Source organism: Heteronotia binoei, chromosome 21, assembly GCF_032191835.1.
Source record: "Heteronotia binoei isolate CCM8104 ecotype False Entrance Well chromosome 21, APGP_CSIRO_Hbin_v1, whole genome shotgun sequence".
In the NCBI taxonomy this organism is placed as follows: Eukaryota; Metazoa; Chordata; class Lepidosauria; order Squamata; family Gekkonidae; genus Heteronotia; species Heteronotia binoei.
Genome location: NC_083243.1, coordinates 28,026,990 through 28,048,239, shown reverse-complemented (window position 1 = coordinate 28,048,239; position 21,250 = coordinate 28,026,990). Strand labels below are relative to the sequence as shown.

Here is a 21,250-nt window from a genome sequence, read left to right as displayed (position 1 = left end):
CAGCCTTGCTTTACACCTGTGCCTATTGGGAAGGTCTCCGAGAGGTCGTTGCAGTGTCTGACTTGGCCTTGCTGGTCTTCGTGTAGCTGGATGATCATGCTGAGGAACCTTGGGGGACATCCTAAACGTTCCAAGATTTGCCACAGGCCTTTCCTGCTAACGGTATCGAAGGCTTTGGTAAGGCCGACAAAAGTCACATATAGACCCTTGTTCTGTTCCCTGCATTTCTCTTGGAGCTGCCTGAGAACAAATACCATGTCGGTGGTGCTCCTGTTAGCTCTGAAGCCACACTGGCTCTCTGGGAGGAGTTCTTCTGCAATGGTGGGCACCAGTCTGTTCAGGAGTATTCTAGCAAGGATTTTGCCTGCGATGGAGAGCAGGGTTATCCCCCGGTAGTTGGAGCAGTCTGACTTTTCCCCTTTGTTACTAGAAGGCAGCAGGAAAAGAGGAAGACCCACCATGAAATGAGATCCATGAGATGGATTGAAGCTATTGCCTTCAGTTTGCAAGACCCCTGAGCAAGGGTGTTAACAATAGGGCATTTTGGAGAACTTTTAATTCATAGGGTCGCCTTATGTAAAAAAATGACTGGATGGCACATAACACATTTTTTGAGGAGAATTGTGGAACTGTCTAAGTTTTTATTCCCATGTTGCTTAGAGGGCATTTCCTAAGCGCAAAGGCAGGATGTGGATTTTCTAAATGATGCAGCCTTATATATCTATTGTGACAAATTCTTGTGAAAACAGTGTGCTCTGCATTAAACCATGAAGACTGATAATCCTGTAAGGCCCATAAAACTACAGAGGATATTTCAAATGTGTAGCCCTGTGTCCCACTGTTACTTGTTTTTTATACGTCTTGGATTTTCTGTAGAATTATTAAATCTTAGTCCTTTTTTATTCATAATCTGGCTCATGTCTGTAAAATTAATGAAAAATGGTCAGTATTGCCAACTCTGTTCTTAGTTCCATCTTTAAGTAAATGGCTCTCCTGAGACGCCACCCCGGTTTGCTTTGGGTGTGTAGTCAAATAATTGTCCAGGCTATTAAACATTAATCAGACTTCTGTACTCGTTTCCATATGTGGATTTCTTTCTTGGATCCGTCTGCCTCTCTGCTTCAAAGAGTTGATATTATTATAGTGAACCATTGATTGGGACTGCATGGAGTCTAGAATCATCTACAAAATGTTGAACAAAACGGGATTGCTGGATTAAAAAAAAAAATAACTCTGCAAGTAGGTTTAATTTGAGTTATGCATGAGTGAATTAAATTACTGGAAGGGTTTTGCAGCGTGTAATTTCTAGCTTCCCTCTTTCTTACAAGAGGAACGTAAAAATGATAGGCAAAACTATATCCATATTGGTGTAGAAAGCAAAATTACTATAACTTAATTTAAACACAACATCCAACGCCCTTCCAGGTAATGGAAATATTGCCGTGCAGGACCAGAGTTAGGTTGTTGTTTTAAAAAAAAAAATCAGCACTTTCCTTTTTGTAAGGGAACTGTGCAGTTGGACCATTTTAAAACCATCCTTGTGGCAGCTCCGGTTTAAATCTAATTTTCTGCAGTAATATGTTGAAGCCTCTCAGCTGCCTCCCTTCTCTTAATTTAAAGGACAAAATAGCAAGAGTCCTATTACTTATCCAAGGAACCTCTTGTCAAAAGTCTTCTAAACCCTCACTGGGTTTTTAAAGCTTGATTGGGAAGGGGGCACAAGGGTGGTAATTTTTATAGTAGCATGATAAATATCTTGTGGTATACTGCAACCAACAAAGATCAAAAGGATTTTGGTATTAAAACTGCAGGAGAAAGAAAGCAAGTACAAAAGTTTGATCTCCAAGTTTATAATAAAGGGAATGACCAAACCATAGGTAGTATCCCATTTTATGGTTGAGGATAGCAAAGGTTTTTAATCAATGGTCTTCTTCAGCCTGACCTCTTTTTTCTGTTCACTCTCCCCTTGGGGTAAAAATAATTGATTTCTAGGCACCTTTTGCGATGTTTACTGTATTGTTCTAATGTTTTAATTATGTTAAATTGTATTATAATGTTGGGTACTGCCCTGAGCCCCAAGTATTGAGGTACAGCGGAATAAAAATTGAATTTAATAATAAAACTACTAATAATTTTAGGCTGGAGGCAGTTTCAGCCTAAGGAGCCTCCATCTTGTTTAAGTGGCTCTTCTAACTGGAAGAAGCAGGGGTGGAATTCTAGCAGGAGCTCCTTTGCATATTAGGCCACACCCCACTGATGTAACCAATCCCCTAAGAGCTTACAAGGCTCTTTTTTGTAAGCTCTTGGAGGATTGGCTACATCAGGGGTGTGGCCTAATATGCAAAGGAGCTCCTGCTAGAATTCCACCCCTGGGAAGAAGGAAGTGTGAGGATGCAGATAAGTGTCTTTTTGCAGTAAAGGTCAAATGGTTGCAACACTACAATCTCAAAACTGCATGACAAATTTTAAAAACGTCCATTTTTGCTTACCAGCAGGGTAAGCAAAAACAGAACTTATTCTTACTAGTCAGTTGCAAACTCTGCCTTCCTCCCCCCCCTTCAGCCAGTTCAGTTAAAATTTCTGTTGTCTGATAGCAAATGTCACCTTTTGGATAAGGCACTGCAGTGGCTGCTGCCTGTGCAGCTCCGGGCTTTCTTTGATGTGAGAGACGGACTTCTGACTAGTGCTACCTATAAATATGTGGATGACACCCAATTCTGGTTCTCCTTGGTGGCAAAGACAGGTGAGACCTAAGAGGCTTTAATGATTTGAACGAGAAGCACAGTCCAAACAACTGAGGTGCTATTTGCTGATGTACTTCATTGAGTACTAAGGAGTATTAAGGCTAACGTGGTCTGGTCCAATGCTCCCTCTAAACCAGGGGTCCCCAACCCCCGGGCCAGGGACTGGTACTGGGCAGTGGCCTGTTTGAAATGGGCTGCGCAGCCTTGCCCCCCCCCCCCCACGGCACCTCCTCTTCCCTCCATTTTCACCATTTTAAGGCTGGGGAAGGGAAGGGGACAAGGGCAGAGTCGCTTGCTGCTGCTATGGTGGTTTTCTCACCCATCAGCTGATCGGAGGGGGGGTCGGCCTGGGAGGCGCTTCACAGCCCCTTCCTCGGCCTTAAAATGGTGAATATGGGGGGGGGGAGGAGGCGATGAGGCTGCGCAGGGGCGGGGGAGGAAAACAGGGGGAGGAGGAGGCGGCGGCGGCGAGGAAAATGGGAGGAGGTGGCGAGGCTTAGTGGGGGGGCGGTGAGGGTGTGTGGGGGGTGAAGGAGGGAGGAAATGCCATGGGAGGGAGATGGGGGGAGGCCAAATTGGGTGTCCCCAGCCTGCCGGCACTGGGGCCGTGGTTGGCAGGCCAGCCCTGGGGCCAGTCCCTGAGGCCAAAAAGGTTGGGGACCACTGCTCTAAACTGTAGAGTCCTGTGAGCAAAAATTCTACTCTGTGAGCTACTGGCATTAAAGTTGTGAGCTACTGATTAAATCAGTTTGCTCTGAGGCCATTTTTCCTGAGCTAAAACAAAAATGTGTGAACCGGAGGCTAAAAAACTGTGAGCCAGCTCACACTTAAACACTGGTCTGGTCCTGTGCCTAGGTTAGATTACTGTAATGGATTTCATTCAGGGTTGTCCCTGAAGACAGTTTGGAATGCAGGTGTGAGATTGCCTTGCATAGATTATAGAAGGCATGTTTTTAGTCCTGAAAGAAGAGGTGTTGGCTGTCATTTTGTTTCGGGACACAATTAAGTATTGTTTTTGACCTTTTAAAAACTCTAAATGGATTACATTGAGGTCATCTGAAGGTCTACTGATGCAGATATGAAACTTTGTGGCTGTTAAGACAGGTTGGAGTAGAAGCCTGCTCTGTACGTCCTCAGCTTCTGAGGAAAGTGAATAGCCTTTTTTCTGTGATGAGGTATTTTTCTGTGATGTGGTATGAAGTTTTAGAATTTGTAGTCAGTTCAGCATGAAGCAAACTGTTACGTTTCAGGTGCAAGGGGAAAATGCTGTTGATATAATGGCCGCCCTTTCCACACCTGTTGTGTCATGGTTATTCTTTGCTGGTTTTGTATTCCTAATGTATTTTTTGGTTCTAAATTTTCTGCTTTGCTTTTTATGTTTGTTGTTTTAACTGTCTCTAGTGTTTTTTCTGCTTTTTGCTACCATAGTTTTGAAGCATCACGTTATGAACCACTTTGTATCTTTTCCTAACAGAGACCCCTAGAGTTTAAAAATAAATATTAAAAAATAGTGTTTTCACCTCAAAGCTGACAGAATTTGAGTGTTTTGAAGTCGTTTTATATCGAGGGATTTTGTCTATTAACAATTGGATTTCCTATATAATTTAGGGATGATGTGGCAACTAAGGGCCAATCTGAGGTAGTAACTGGTCCTACACATTGTGCAGGTCATAGTCTTGATATGGTATTTTGTTCTGGGCAGAAGGAAATGTGATCTAAGGGTGGAGAAACTGATGAAGGTTCCATTGTCATGGCCAGATCAGTATTTGTTCAGGTTGAGACTGAGGGGGAAATTCTTGAGGGTTCATTTCCTGTCAGATACCAAGACCCTGAAAGTGTGGGGGGATACATGATCCACCCCAGAGCCAAAGGATTTTTTTTCTTGATAAGGTTCATGTTTCTATTGATGCTCTGATTAACCTCTGGAGTGAGGGAATGACCTGGGCAGTTGATATGATCGCTGCCAGGTGTCCTCTCTCAAGGGTTACAGCCCAGGTATCCTCTTGGTTTACTGAGGGGCTGTAGGCAATGAAAGGACAAGGGAGACTGCTAGAGCAACAGGGGAAGATGACTTGGGCCAAATCCTGTGGGACACGGGCAAAACTGCATTTTAAAGCATGCCCCATGGAGGTGATGGTGGTGAAGGAAACAGTACTTTTCTGCCACCATTACATCTGCACAGTGAAGGCCAGTGGAGTTGTTCTAGGTGGTCTGACTTTTCCTGGGCAGAAAAGGTGTGGCTACTGTGGTGCATGCCCTGGTTACATCTAGATTAGATTATTGCAATGTACTATGTGTGGGGCTGCCCTTGAGAAGTGTTTGGAAATTCCATTGGTGCAAAACATTGCAGCCAGGAACCATTCATTATTTTGGTTCGCTTACATTGTCTCCTAGTCTATTTCTAGGCACAATTCAAGGTACTGGCGCTGACATTTAAAGCTCCATATAGTTTGTGACCAACAAATCTGAAGGAGCCCCTACTCCCTACAAATCTGAAGGAGACCCTACATGATTAGGGGTATTGGGGGGAGGAAATCACTTTTTTCAGGTTTGGGTATGTTGAACCTGAAAAATAACAGTATCTTCTGAAGTTCCTGAATCCCAATAGTATTATGGTATTCAAATTCAGGATTTTTCAGAAATCTTGAATTTATTTTGGTTTCATCATACCCTATGGGGACCATTATAGTAAATGGTCCCCATAGGTTATAATGGGATATCTCAGGCTCTGGGAACATTGGTTTTTGAAGTAGAGGCACCAGATTTACAGCATAGCTGCTGTTGCCTCTCTTCAACCTTCCACACCAAGTTTCAAAAAGATTCGGCCAGGAGGTCCAATTTTGTGGGCCCCCGAAGAAAGTTTCCCCATCCTCTATTGCAGGGGTGGCCAACGGTAGCTCTCCAGATGTTTTTTGCCTACAACTCCCATCAGCCCCAGCCAGCATGGCCAACAACATCTGGAGAACTATCGTTGGCCATCCCTGTTCTATTGGTTTCAGCGGGAAGGAAAGTGTTTAAAGGGATTGTGGTCCCTTTAAATGTGTTCTTGAAATCTTAAGTGAACTCTGAAAGTGTTTAAAGGGCTTGCAGTCCCTTTAAACACATTCTCCAAGCAGTGAGTTCACTTGGAAGGCTTTAAAGGGGCTGCAATCTCTTTAATACCCTTTAACTTCAGCTGTCTGGTAGTCCCAAAAAACCCGGAATATTTTTGGGAGTTTGGGGGCATGGCCATTTCAGATAGCCAACTCCCCCCCCCCCCCCCCCCAGTAATCTATGACCGACTGAAAGAGTATCTAGAAAATACCAATTAGGTATTGGTGTTTTGTTTGTTTGTTAGCTCAGATATAGGGGAATGCATACCCCTATACCCAACCACTACAATCTTTGGAGGCCCTGTTTTGGGTGCCTCCACCTTCTGAGATAAGGCAGATTGCAACCTAGGAGAGCACATTTTAAGTGCCACACCACACTGGCTAACCTAAGCAAGTACTCGAATCCAGGAGTTGAAATCCATTTCAGACTGCTGTTTCAGATCCGAAGAGTGCCAACGGGGATTCCTTCTCTTTGGCTGATAACTTCTCAGTCTTCCTAGTCAACCAGAAAAGGGATGGCAAAATCCCTCAACAGTCAAGAAGCGTAAATTACAACCTTTTCCTTAATTCATCCCCAGAGACTTGACACGACTGCCAGCAGTCACTAAGAACATGATCAGCTCCCTGTCTTAGAAGCTTTTAGTAGATGTCGTAGATATAATATTCATTAACAGCATACTTAACTGCTGCTCGCTCTGGGGAGTAGCTTGTTTACAAAAAAACAAGAATTTGTGGGGTTTGAAGTATCATATTAAAAAGATGGCATTTTATAGAAGGAACAGAATGATTTGACCTGTATAAAGCATGGGTTTCTGTTTCTTATGGCTATAAAGTTAAACTGGAAATAAGCAGATGGTCTCTGGTGAAGGGGGGTGGGGGTGGATGGGCAGGGGATGCAGGGAGGCTGAATGGTATTCTTTTAGGTCAGGATTCTGCACAACTTCCTGTTGTTCAAACTTTAAACCGCTTCTTCCTATCTGTTCTAGCACCCCTTTTTTAAAAGAACAAAGCAAAACCACCATACCTCTTATTTGCAAAATCCTGCATTAAGTGTCCTTTGTCCACTGTAGAAGTTATGTACGTTTAATGCAGTTTGTATAATACACCTTTAAAGATATTCGATGTAATAATGGTCACATATCTCTCTCCTTCTCGCCCTGAATAATATATACTGTTCACTTAGAACAGTATATATGATTTGACTAGCACTGCCACTGGAAGTCACTGATCCAGTTCTACATGCTGACACAACACAGCCAGCTTCCCGTTTCTCTCTGCTTGCTCTCTTGGCTAACAGCTCAGGGAATCAAATAACAGCCTTCGCTGCAAATCTGTTATTTGACCATACAGTAAGAGTATTTTTTTTGGTCATGGTTGGTTCCCAGAGGGTGCCTGAAAATGAGAACCATATCTCCGTTTGGTCTTATGAAACTTGATGTAGATGTGTTTTACATGCAGGCAGACTGTAACCATACAGAGGCTTTTCTCGACCTTAACTTCCAAGCTGAAGCAGTTTATTTTTGGAGCATCCACATGATATATTGTCTGGTGAGGGCTTTTCCGACTTTTCCTGACCTCTGTATGTTCTTTCTCAAACGTTGGTTTGCTACAGTCTTTATGGAAAGAACATGGTCCGAGCCAGGTCATTTTGTAGAAAAATAGGTGGTGGAGCTCATCCAGGGATTGTTATGCAGCTGCACCTACTATTCAGTGGACAAAGTGGGAAGGAGGAGGTGGAACTTTCAGAAAGGTTCAGGAGCTGCACTCCTGTGAGCTCCTGCTGAATCCGAGGCCTGGTCCGAGTGCATTAGCATGATACTGAGACAGAAGATCCAGCCTACATCGTCATTATTTTCTTTCCATCATCTGTGCTCAGCTGCCGCTTTCCCTGCTCCACTGCCAGAGAGCTTTTTGAAAAACTGGTAATTGTTGCTGTACCAGCATTTATAGCAACCTGGATAGCTCAGCTTAACCTGAGCTCATTGGAGTTTGGGAGCTAAGCAAGGTCAGCCATGATTAGTATTTGGATGGGAGACCATCAAAGAAGACAGGTTGCTATGCAGAAGGCAGTGGCAAAATCACGTCTGCTCCTCTCTTGCCTGGATTGCCCCAGGATCAGGGTCACTGAGTTGGTTGCAACTCAATGCAACGTCCCTCTTTTAACGTTATAATCCGTTAGCATGGTTTCCTACTTCCTCTAAATTTTCAGCAATCCTTTAAAAGAGCTAGAGATTTAGGCTTAAAAAAAATAAAACTGCATTCTATGGCAATAGATTGTTACAACACTATTGCACAATAACCCAATACAAGGGCTGACTTTTTTCTTTAAAAGCCCTCTAGTGGAGAAATGTGGGGGGAAATACAGGGAAAGCAGGGGCTGATGGTTATGCAGACTTTCCATGGAGGCACTTGATTGCCAGTGTAAGTGGTAGGGAAACAAACAAAAAAGACTTTGCCATGGACATGTAGCCATAGCCCTAGATGAATTTTCTAGAGCTTAATGGTCTGGGATCAGCATACCTGTGGGACCGCCTCTCCCAATATGCCCCCCCTCTGAAGAGCTTTATGCTTGGGAGATCAAAATCTACTGATGATTTCTGGCCCAAAAGACATGTGGCTGTCCTCAACTCAATTTCAGATAGCCAAAAACAAACAAACAAACAAACCCCAAAACCACCAGGCTATCCCTGGTCTTGTGGAACTCTCTGCCTAGTGACATCCATGCCCTGTGGAACCTAGCTTGGTTCCTCAGGACATGTAAGACAGAGATGTTCCACCAGGCCTAAGGTTGAGGACAGTAAAGGCCTTTTACTGTGGACTCTTCGCCATGCCTGGTCTACGATTTACCCTGTGGAGGGAGAGAAATCTTGTGTATGCCATCAACTGTCTCAACTGTTTGGAGGATGTGTATTGATTTTATCTGTTATTCATTATTATTTAAACCTTTAAACCTTCTGGAACATGATGTATACTCCCCTGAGCGCTTTAGGGGGAGGGCGGCTTATAAATTGTTGTTGTTAGCATCACTATAAGTCATAACGCTTGTCTGAGTTTAATATTATCATTTCTAATTGGGAGCAGCTCTCTAAAGGTCTCAAACACTATGGAAAATAGCCTATGACTTAACGCATATTTTAATCTGTGTTTTTCCCCCCTCCCCAGCTAAACTTGTGAAGCGGTCTCAGGAGAGAGAGAATCTTGGTATGCTGGTCTGGTCACCGAATCAGAATATATCTGAAGCAAAGTGTAAGTCACCACATAATTTTCTTTTTATTTGTTAATATTTTTCAACAAAGTTAAAGCTGGAGTTGCCTCCGTTCTGACCACGGAGTCTCTGCAGTTTGTGACTTATTCCACTTTTTAATTATGTCTTTAAAAAAAATTGCTTGCCATTGGGAGTAACATAACCTCTCAAAAGGCTTTCTGGACAGCTTCCCAGATTTCCAATCTGATAGGAAGGAGAGTTGGAATTCTCTAAGGACTGTCCCTCACTGCCACAGGAGGTGGTGGCGGCTACAAGCATAGACAGCTTCAAAAGGGGATTGGATAAACATATGGAACAGAGGTCTATTGGTGGCTATTAGCCACAGCTTATTGTTGGAGCTCTGTCTGGGGCAGTGATGCTCTGTATTCTGGGTGCTTGGTGGGGGGGCACAGTGGAAGGGCTTCTAGTGTCCTGGCCCCACTGGTGGACCTCCTGATGGCACTTGCGGTTTTTTGGCCAGTTTGTGACACAGTGTTGGACTGGATGAGCCATTGGCCTGATCCAACATGACTTCTCTTGTGTTCTGGTCCCGAATCTCTGAAGAAGTCATACACAGGCTTCCCCTGATTCCTAGCCAATTAAAATTTTGTTGCAAGAGGAAAACTGTTGTTGGGTTAGATGGAAGGAGAAAGGAAATTGTACTCGGTTCTCTGCAAAAAAAAATTGAAAAATAAAATACATCATGAGGTTGAAGGTGAATACTTGAATTTGAATCTCTTGGTAGAAGAAGAGCGGGGTGGTGTATTTATGCTAAGGAAGAGAAATCTTCTGGCATGGAGAGTTTTCTTTTCTGTCTTGCGTGGGATTCTAGCCACAGACCATAGCTAGCATGACTTCAGTTTGTTATACTGAAAGAACACTTTAGATCCAGGAAAGTGGGTGGGCTTGTATCAGTAATAATTGTGTGCTGTCAAGTCACAACCAACTCACAGCATTCCCAGGGCTGTGGGGTTTTCAAAGCAAGAGATGAGCAGAGGTGGTTTGTCATTGCCTTCCTCTGCATAGCTACCCCAGTCTTCCTTGGGGGTCTCCCATTCAAGTATTTACTGTGGCTGAAGCTGCTTAACTACCAAGCTCTGATACGATCAGGTGAGTCCAGGCTATTAGGCTGCTGGGTGAACATATATAAGGCTGCTTTATTCTGAACCAAGGTTATTTGTTCCCTGTATTGTTTGCTCTGACTGGAAGTGGCTGCAAAGGAGTATGGAAGATCCAGAGAGCCAGTTTGGTGTAGTGGTTAAGTGTGTGGACTCTTATCTGGGAGAACCGGGTTTGATTCCCCACTCCTCCACTTGCAGCTGCTGGAATGGCCTTGGGTTAGCTATAGCTATCACAGAGGCTGTCCTTGAAAGGACAGCTGCTGGAAGAGCCCTCTCAGCCCCACCCACCTCACAGGGTGTCTGTTGTGGGGGGGGGGAGATAAAGGAGATTGTAAGCCACTCTGAGTCTCTGATTCAGAGAGAAAGGTATAAATTTGCAGTCGTCGTCTTCTCTTTTTCCTCCCCTGCCCTGCTATCTGATTCACTTCTACTATGAATGTTGGGAACTAAATATGGGACTTGAAGAGGGGAATATGAACATATGAAGCTGCCTTATACTGAATCAGACACTTGGTCCATCAAAGTCAGTATTGTCTTCTCAGACTGGCAGCGGCTCTCCAGGGTCTCAAGCTGAGGTTTTTCACACCAATTTGCCTGGACCCTTTTTGGGAGATGCCGAGGATTGAACCTGGGACCTTCTGCTTCCCAAGCAGATGCTCTACCACTGAGCCACTGTCCCTCCCCTGGATAAGCATATGGAGCAGAGGTCCTTCAGTGGCTATTAGCCACAGCGTATTGTTGGAACTCTCTGTCTGGGGCAGTGATGCTCTGTATTCTTGTGCTGGGGGGGCAGGCAGTGGAAGGGCTTCTAGCCCCACTGGTGGACCTCTTGATGGTACTTGGCTTTTAAAAAAAAAAAAAAATGTTGGAGTGGATGGGCCATTGGCCTGATCCAACATGGCTTCTCTTATGTTCTTATGACTTTTCTGCATGCAAAGCATATGTACTACATGCCTGCAGAACAGAGATAGGGGAGGGACGGTGGCTCAGTGGTAGAGCATCTGCTTGGTAAGCAGAAGGTTCCAGGTTCAATCCTCAGCATCTCCAACTAAAAGGGTCCAGGCAAAATAGGTGTGAAAAACATTAGCTTGAGACCCTGGAAAGCTGCTGCCAATCTGAGTAGACAATACTGACTTTGATGGACCGAGGGTCAGATTCAGTATAAGGCAGCTTCATATGTTCATATGTTCTTAATTTCACATGTGTTTGGAATTGGCAATTCTCCCAAATTGACATCATTATCTACTTATGAATATCCTTAACACTAGCCAGGAACTCTTGTTGTTATTATCCATCTCCACGTTAATTACATGCACTCTATGCTGGGTTGCTTGCATCCAGTCAGCAGTTGCATAGAATATGATTCTGCGTCAACCTTACATTGAGAGGTTACTAGGAGGGAACACCCTTATTTAACTGTGCAGAGCACTGCATTCATGTCCTAATAGAATAGGAAGGAGTTGCACAAGCCATGGGGCCACTATTTAGGGATGGGTTTAATGTATGCGAACTTGACTTCGAATGCAAGGCTTGAACTTTACAGTAAAGCCTGTGAACTGGACTGTGACCACTTGCTTGGTGTCCTTGTCCCATCTCTGTGCCCACCAGACATCTACGCATTGCTATGACATATGTGTAGCACCGTAGCTGTTGTCAGCTTACATACAAATAAAAAAATTACTGCATAATTCGGGTCTAAGCCTGTTGGACTCTATGCACATAAGCCCTGTTCAAGTGTTTTAAGTCTGAAACAAAGATATGATCTTGATCCCCCACCATAGACAGACCCTACACACAATTCTAAAGTATTTTGTTTTTTACAACGGGTTCTCTTGCATTGGTTTATTACAGGGTGTGCATTGGTACAGACTGTGTCTTGTAGGGTATGCCCAGTGAATAAATGGGTTCACTGGGCATTACATGGAGTTTTCTGTTTGTTGCAATGAATGAGTGCTCACTCTTTGTATAACTTCAGATAAGTTGTATTGAGTGTAAAAGTTAATAATGTATTTTGTTTTCTGATGAGAGGCACCTCATTAATTTAAAGACTGACCCTTTCCTTGGTAGAGACAGCAGGGAGGGGGGAGGCAATAGAAAGCTGAAATCAAAGGGGCAGATAAAGGGAAGGAGATAGGGTTGCCAACTTCACGTTAGGAAATTCCTGGAGAGTAGGGTTTGAGAAGGGGTGGGACCTCGGACAGGTACAATGCTATAGACTCCACCCTCCAAACCAGCCATTTTCTCCTGGGAAACCACTGTTGCCAGTCTCCAGGTGAGGGCTGAAGAATTACAACTGTCCTCCAGAAAGCAGAGATCAGTTCCCCTTGAGATGGGAGGGGGAGTGAATACCTTCACTTGGGTGGGTGGGAAGACAGCAAAGGGGGCACTCATCCAGAGCCTCTTTCTAGAGCCCTTTGTATTTTTCTTCATAACAAGCTTTATTCCTAGTTTTTCCATATTCTCAACGTGAATTGGAGTTGACATTCCGTATGTTAAAATGCACTGGCGGGGGGGGGGGGGGGGGGACAGAAACCTATCCTTTCCCTGCTCAGCTTGTTTGCATAAACTTATCAATGAGTTGTGTTGAGGAGTAAAATAAGAATATAAGAAGAGAAAAGCTGGAGCAGACCAAAGGCCCATCAAGATCAGCACTCTGTTCACACAGCAGCTGACCAGCTGCCTCTAGGAGGCCCACAAGCAGGATGACTGCAACAACGTCCTCCCACCCATGCTAACCAGCCACTGATACAAAGAAGTATACTGCCTCTGGTACTGTAGGGAGTAGTTATCCATCAGTAACTAGTCAGAGATGAGTTCCTAAGGTTCCCAGGTATGCATTAATGCTGTTCCTTTACTGCTTACCATGCTTCTGTGAATCACAATATCTCAGGGTGATTTAAAAGTGGGTAAGTTTGCACTTTTTCTGGCGGTCTATTTAAAAAAAAAAATACATATTGGCAATCCAATCTGTTGTACTGGCTCCAAAATAAGCAGAGATGCTGGTTGCGAGTTTTGCTCTGTCTTTTTCCTTGAAAAGGCAGGTTCTTTGCTACTCATACCAGATGCTTTCTAACTATGGTGTTGCCCTTTTAAATATATTGTCTCATAGGACTGCTGCTCATCAGGTTCTAGGGGGAAGGGAGTAGAGGCTGCTGCTGCATCCTATTTGAACTGCTGGCAATAAATATTGAACTCCTTGAGGGGTGAAACTGGAGTGATGAAAGGGGGAAGCCTGGTAGTTCATCGATGCTGACAAGCCAAAGATACAACCTAACCCACCTAAGCAAATCCCAGAGCTATTTCAGTGGAAGGAACTAGTGGCGGATTCTGTCCTCAGTCAGTTGGGGCATCCTTTTAGTTAGGTTGCTTCTTACCTCCACTACTTATCTGAAAAAAAAAATCCAGCAACACCTTTTGATAAAAGGCAGGGAGAAGGTGACTATGAAAGAATGCAGATTGCATAAACCTTTGATTTCCCCCCGTCTTTTCAGCATGTTTGCAAAGAGAATTGTGTTGGAAACTCACACTGACTTCTGTGAATATGTTGAGGATCCCAGTTTTCATATATATTTACTTGGAGGTCATTGATTGAACTCTTTGTCTGGGGCAGTGATGCTCTGTATTCTTGGTGCTTGGGGGGGGGCAACTGTGGGAGGGCTTCTAGTGTCCTGGCCCCACTGATGGACCTCCTAATAGCACCTGGATTTTTGGCCACTGTGTGACACAGAGTGTTGGACTGGATGGGCCATTGGCCTGATCAACATGGCTTCTCTTATGTTTTTATTGATGATTGACCGTGGCTGTTGAAAACATTGTGTGTCTTCTTAGATTCCTTTTGTGTGTTAATGTGTTCAAGTCCATTGGAATTCCAGCAGTTCTTGCTTGCAATACACGTAAAACAGCCTGACCATACCTGAGTGGTGAGTGAGTTGTGGTAAGTGGCATAGCAGAAAAGATGAATATATGACCACGTAACTGTCTGGAGGAGTGAAGACACCTTCCTTCAGTCTCAGTATTCTTTTTCCTGCATAGCCTTGCAAGGGGCATTTTCCATGAACAGAAGATATTTCTGAGGACTAAATAGCTGAGATTCCTAAAATTAATTGAACTTCACAAAAATACACATCCCACTGGAGAATAAAAAGCCATCCTTTTGGATAGCATCCAGAAATCTCATAAGCCACATTTTAAAGATGTGTTCTCATCAGGCCTCTTCAAGGCCAGGGTAGTAATTACTTTTTAAAAAAGTGATTCAGGATGTCAATGCTGATAAAATGTTTGGCCTTTACAAGAGCATGGTACTGGGTGTGCTTGACTTGGGGGTTTACAATCCATCTGTTTTACAGGCAGTGAGCTGGATTCAAAGTTTGTTCTGTAAAAGGTGGTACCTTTTGCTGGCAAGTGACCTTTTGCGGCAGTAGAAGACTTCACTGTTAGTGGAGATACAAGTTTTGGATCCAGACCTTTCTTTTTTAATGTTACTTTCAGAAGTTCTCTGGGACCTTGTGAAATTTTAAATTAACATGTGTGCTAATTTGAGAAACTCATCAGTAGTGTAGTCCAAAAACATGTTGGTCTTAAGAAAACTTGGTGTAACAAGAACAAAACTGTTTCTGTAGTTGCCTTTTGTTAAATGTTAAAAAGAAACAAAACTGGATCTATTTGGTACTGTCGTCCTTGGTTCTTGGTAAAGTAGAACAAATTAAAAGGTCAAGATCAGGGCTGCTTAAATACAGGGCATAGCCCAAGTATCCTCAAGGAGAAAAACTTGAGAAATAAAGAGTAAAAAGGCTCTACAACAAGAAAAGATGCTCTACAACTTCGGAAGGATGGAAGGCTGAGTCAACCTTGAGCTGGCTACCTGAACCCGGCTTCATGTGTTTTTTTTCCTGTAGAACAATTCCTGTGTCACTGCCAGATATACATCCAGTTGCATTCCCATGCCATCTGGAAAGAACACATCCTGCCCACATCAGTGCTATTTTCACCATACTCAGATTGTTATGGGTGTCATTTTCCCATCGTCCTTTTTTCCCTCCTGAGTCTTTGCTGGCCTTTTTGGTGGCTTAAAAACCACCAAAAACTGGCAGGGTTTGGTCTTTTGTTAGTCCTTAAGGTACTACTAAGCAGCCTCATGGCAATAAAGCTGCAGTATTGCAGTCTGAGCTCTCTGCGCATGACCTGAGTTCAATCACGGCGGAAACTGGGTTTAGGTATTCGGCTTAAGGTTGACTCAGCCTTCCATCCTTCTGAAGTCAGTAAAATGAGTACCCAGCTTGCTGGGAGGCCGGAGTGTAGATCACCGGGGAAGGCAATGCCAAACCACCCCGTAAAAAGTCTGCCGTGAAAACGTTGTGATGCGACGTCACCCCAGAGTTGGAAATGACTGGTGCTTGCACAAGGGACTACCTTTACCTTTTTAAGGTACTACTGGGCGCTTGCTCCTTTCTGCTGCTGTAGACAGACTAACACAGCTACCCATCCTGATCTGTCTGCATAGCATAATAGCGTTATAAAGATCTATTGCCCCTTATGCACTTGAGCTTCTAATAGAATAATTAGCACAAGGGGGAAGAAAAGAACAGGAAAAGCGACAGTGAGTTGCCAGGACACTTGTCCTCTGGAGTCAATACAGAGTTGTTGCAGGGCATGTATGGAAGGGAAAAGTCGGACTTCCGGATCGGAAAATGGTGAGCTGAGCTGCTTTCCTTAACGGGGGCAGGCTGGCACTTCTGTTCGGAGTAGTAAAAGGCAAATTAATGCCTACTGCCTACTTTTCTCAGCTAGAGAATTGTCTAAGATATGCACAGATACTTTGAGGAGACTTACTTTGGCTGAAAGGGAGTCCGGGGGGGGGCTCCTTTGAGGGATCTCCGGAGAGAAGTTGCATATTCATCATCTGCAGAAGTTTCCAGAGTTGTTTATTTGACATAAGCTCGACAGGATCTGAGTCTTTTTTTACAACTTTAAACATCTAATTTACAAAAGACTGGTGTTGATCTGGATAAACTACAAAAAAAAAAGGTACTGATTGCTATCTTTTCACTCCGGGACTAACTAAAGCTAAACAAAACAAAATTAAAAGGTGGGAGTTGGAAATAATGGAAGCCTGAAAGGAGGAGGAGAAAAGGGGCTAAATTTGAACTTTGATAATTTAAAAGACAGTGCTAAAAGGAGAAAGGAATTTATTGTTTAGTCTATCTGCGGTTGAGGAGGTAGCCCCATCGTCATAGATCTGCAGCACTCATAGTCAACACAGGAAGTACGTCAGATATCGTGAGATTTCTCTACCAGCGAAACGAGACTTGGTAGCAGGAAAAGCAGGAAGTACCAGAGAAAGAAGAAGGAAGTCAGAGAAGTAAACAGCTTACTCTAGGATTATAATATCAGAGAGAAACATCGGCGGCCATTGCTGGTAGGACAAAGTTTTAACAACGTTTTTAAAGTGACTGGGACAATAAAAATTGGTGGAGTCCACTGAGTTGGCAATTATAAAATAAGGACTATTGGATAGTGGTGAAGAAGATTTGAATTGGTTAAAGGGAAAAGAAGAAATTTTTTTTAAAGCAAACTCGTGCTAGGTCTGCTTCAGTGGCGAAAATGCAAGCCCAATTAGATGCAATGGAAGCCAGGATAATGAAGGGGGTGAAAGAAATGATAACTGCCTCTAAAAAAAATAAGAAAGGATATTGAGGACCCAAAAAAAGAATTAAAAAAAGAAATAGAGAATCTCAGAATTGAGACTGTAGTAATAACAAAAAAAGTACAAGAGGTGGAAGAGAGAGTGAAAACACATGATTCCACCTTTGTTAAAATTACAAGAAAAGGTGATAATACATGACTGCAAGTTGATGGAGACACAGATTCATCTGAGAGGTGTACCAGAAGATGAAGAATCTGATCTGAAAGAATACATAATAAAAATAATTGCAGAATTTTTGGAGGAAGATCCTGAAGGGAATAGAAATATGTATGACTATATGTGTAGAGTGAATTCACTCCATGCAAAAAAGAACAATCTGCCAAGAGATGTGGTCATAAAATTTATGTCAAAAGAAATGGTGGGGAAAATCATAAATAAAAATTTTGAAAAGACATGGACAGTGGGAGGTAGTAGAATAAGAATTATGAAAGAGTTGCCAAGACAAGTGTTAACTGACAGGAATATATATAAAAAGCTAACAGAAAAATTACGCGACAATGGAATGAGATACAGATGGATAATACCTGAAGGTTTGAGATTTGAACTTCAAGGGAAAGGGATTACAATTACAAACACACAGGAATTGCATAGATTCTATGGAGAAAATAAAGAATTTGCACCATGATGGATTACAAATTGATATCTTGGAATGTAAATGGACTAAATTCACCACAAAAAAGGGCAACATTGCATTGGATAAAAAAACAAAATTGTAACATAGTTTGTTTACAAGAAGTGCACATTAGAAAAGGATTATAAATTTTTATGGAATAAGCAACTGTGACTAGAATTTTATACATTGGCTGAACAGAAGAAGAGAGGAGTAATTTTTTATATTAAAAAAGAATTAGATCCGAAATTGGTTTTTAAAGATAAAGATTGAAGTTATAAAGCGGTGGAAATTAGATTGAGTGCTAAAACAACTTTATTGTTGGGACTTTATGCTCCAAATGGTTCAAATGACATTTTCTTTAAAAATATTACGCAACATCTTCATGAAGTGACCTATGGACAAATTTTGTTGATGGGGGACTTTAATGGAACAATTCAGAACACAATAGATGGATCTGGGAAGAAAAAAATTGATAAAGAAGGGAAATCGGCAAAGTCTCTTTTTGAGCTGGTTAAACAAGAGAATTTGGAGGATATATGGAGGAAGTTCAATCCTGAAGTACGGGACTATGCCTTTTTTTCAGCCAGACATAATTCTTTTTCTAGAATTGACATTTTGTGGGGTACCAAAGATTTGGGACTTATAACAAAGAAGATAGAGATTTTACCCAAAATAGGAGCTGACCATAACCCAATAATGTGGATTACAAAATTGTCTAAAAAGTTGAGAAGATGGAGATTAAATGACGATTTACTACAAAATAAAGAAATAGTGACATCTTTAGAAAAGGAAACTAAAGCTTACTTCCAAGTCAATGATAGAGAAGATATAGAATTTCAGAAGGTATGGGATGCCTACACGGCAGTAATGAGAGGAATATTAATAACATTGAATAATAAAGATAAGAGAGCAAAAGATAACCAGATGTTGGACATTCAAAATGAAATTAAGAAAAAAGAAGGTGAATTAAGAAAAAGGCCAGGAAAAAAGAAAATTATCAGGGAGATTACACTATTACAAACGCAAATGAGACATTTGTTAAATAAGGAAATGGAATGGAATTTGAAAAAATTAGAACAGAAATCTTTCGAGGGAGCAAACAAACCTGGAAAGTACTTGGCCTGGCAATTGAAGAAAAAGAGAGTAAGTAAAATTATTAATAAAATTGTGGCTGATGGAAAAGAGATGGTAGATCAAGAAAGGAATAAAGAGAGAATTTTTTAAATATTATGCTAAATTATTTAAGGGTGTTAAAGTAAAGAAAGAAAGGATCGAAGCGAATTTGCAAAAGATCAAAATAGCACCCTTAACTGAATATATGGAAAAGATTTTGAATGATCCAATTGAAAAAATAGAAATTGAAGTAGTGATTAATGTAATGAAAATTGGAAAAGCTTAAAGAAGCTTCTTTTAAAAGCTTAAAGAAGAATTAGTACCGAAACTTCAAAAATTGATGAATGCGATAAGATTAAATGGGAAAATACCAAATACATGGAAAGAAGCTGTAATTTCGTTGATTCCAAAGGAAGAAAGAGATGTCACGAATATAAAGAATTATAGACCAATTTCATTATTAAATAATGATTATAAGATATACATAAGAATCTTGGCAGAACGGCTTAAACAATATTTAATAAATTTTATAAAGGAAGATCAAGCGGGTTTTCTCCCTAAAAGGCAAATAAGAGACAATATTAGAACTGTTGTAAATATTGTAGAATATTATGAAAGACATCCAGAGAAGGAAGTTTCATTATTTTTTGCAGATGCAGAGAAAGCTTTTGACAATTTGAACTGGGACTTTATGTTTGCAGTAATGGAAAAAATAAAGTTGGGAGAAAACTTTATAAGAATGATAAAGGCAATATATACTGAGCAACATGCAAGGTTATGTATAAATGCAGATCTTACAGATGAAATGATAATCAGCAAAGGTACAAGATAAGGTTGTCCACTTTCACCATTGTTGTTTATAATGACTCTTGAAATCTTATTGTTTATAATGACTCTTGAAATACAAGACGATGAAGAAATAACGGATTTACCTATAAATATAGAGCATTTGCAAATGATATAATGTTTATAAATGAAAATCCTACACAAGTTACACCTTTGTTAGCTAAAATACAAGATTTTGGAGAATTGGCAGGACTTTATGTTAATAAAGAAAAATCAATTTTTTAATGCAAAAATATGCAAGTAAATAAACAAAAGGAATTGCAGAGGTTAATGGGATGTGAAGTTACCTCTAAAGTAAAATATTTGGGTGTGGAAATAACAATGAAGAACATTGATCTGTTTAAAAATAATTATGAAAAGTTATGGCATAAAATGGATGGATATGATAAAAGTGGAGCAAGCTTAATTTGTCATTGCTTGGTAGAATAGCTGCAATTAAGATGAACATTTTGCAGAAAATAATGTATTTATTCCAAACTATTCCGATTGTGAAAGACAGTAAACAATTTAATAAATGGCAAAGAAAGAATTTAGATGGGCTGGAAAGAAACCAAGGATTAAAATGAAAGTTTTAATAGATGCTAAGAAAGAGGAGGATTCCAATTACCAGATTTAAGATTATATCATGAAGCAGTTTGTTTAGTGTGGATAAAAGATTGGGTGACGTTATTGAATAAAAAGCTTTTAACGTTGGAAAGTCATGGAAATAAATACGGCTGGCATGCTTATATGTACTATGGGAAGAAAAAGATGGATGGTTTTTTCTGTCACCATTACATAAGAAATAATCTGCTAAATATTTGGATGAAGTATAAGAAATATGGCGATGAGAGAAAACCACTATAGATAGTGCCAGCAGAAGTAATAAAAATAACAGCTGAGTCAGGAGAGGGAAAATGGATGTCATACAATTAACTATTAAAATACATAGTGGTAAAATAGAGTTGAAAACTGCTGAGGAGCTGAATTATAAATGATTGGTTTCAAATGCAACAAATAAAGAGTTTGGTGGAAAGTGATATTAAAACTGAAGGAATAAGACGAGAACAAACAAATTGAAAAAGTTCTGCTTGGAGATAATGAAAAATTAATTTCGAAAATCTATAAGTTACTTTTAAAATGGTATACGGAAGATGAAGTAGTGAAATCTCAAATGATTAAGTGGGCAATTAATGTAAATAAATACAGATCGACACATGGGAATATTTGTGGAAGAACTCTATGAAACTCTCAACATGTCAGAGTATTAAAGAAAATTGTTTTAAGATGATGTACAGATGGTATATGACTCCTAAAAAGTTGGCAAAGATGAACAATAAGCTGCCAGATAGATGTTGGAAATGTGAAAAACATGAAGGTTCTTTCTACCATATGTGGTGGACTTGTGAAAGAGCGAAAAAGTATGGGCAGATGATTCAACAAGAGATTTCTAAGATCTTGGGATACGAATTTAACAAAGTTGCAGAGACTTTTCTGTTGGGATTACAAATGGAAAAATTTCCAAAAGAAGATAGAACTTTAATCTGGTACTTGCTCTCAGCTGCTACGACATTGTATGCGCAGTTGTGGTAGCAAGAAAAAATACCAGAGAAATGGGATTGGATTGTAAAAGTTATGACATGGAGTGAAATGGACAAGTTAACAAGAACCTTAAGAGACTATGATTTAGAAGTATTTAAGATGGAGTGGAAAAAGTTCAGAAGATACGTAGAAAAAGAGTGGAAAATAAAAGGACATTGGACAATTTTTGATAATGACTAAGTACAAGAGGGAG

General features: G+C 41.1%; 2 protein-coding genes across 3 annotated transcripts in view; both read left to right on the top strand.

Annotated features, from left to right (window-relative positions):
* Positions 1–13,792, top strand: part of WDR20 (WD repeat domain 20) — a 505,375-nt gene extending 491,583 nt beyond the window's left edge. Inside the window, exon 4 of the transcript XR_009556645.1 lies at positions 13,782–13,792. The gene's annotated coding sequence lies outside the window, so the exon portion shown is untranslated. The remainder of the gene's footprint in view (positions 1–13,781) is intronic.
* Positions 1–21,250, top strand: part of RCOR1 (REST corepressor 1) — a 213,538-nt gene that overhangs the window by 80,910 nt on the left and 111,378 nt on the right. For both annotated transcript variants that reach the window (XM_060263077.1, XM_060263078.1), the window contains exon 3: positions 8,999–9,082. In XM_060263077.1, the coding sequence (XP_060119060.1) occupies positions 8,999–9,082 (84 nt within the window). The remainder of the gene's footprint in view (positions 1–8,998; positions 9,083–21,250) is intronic.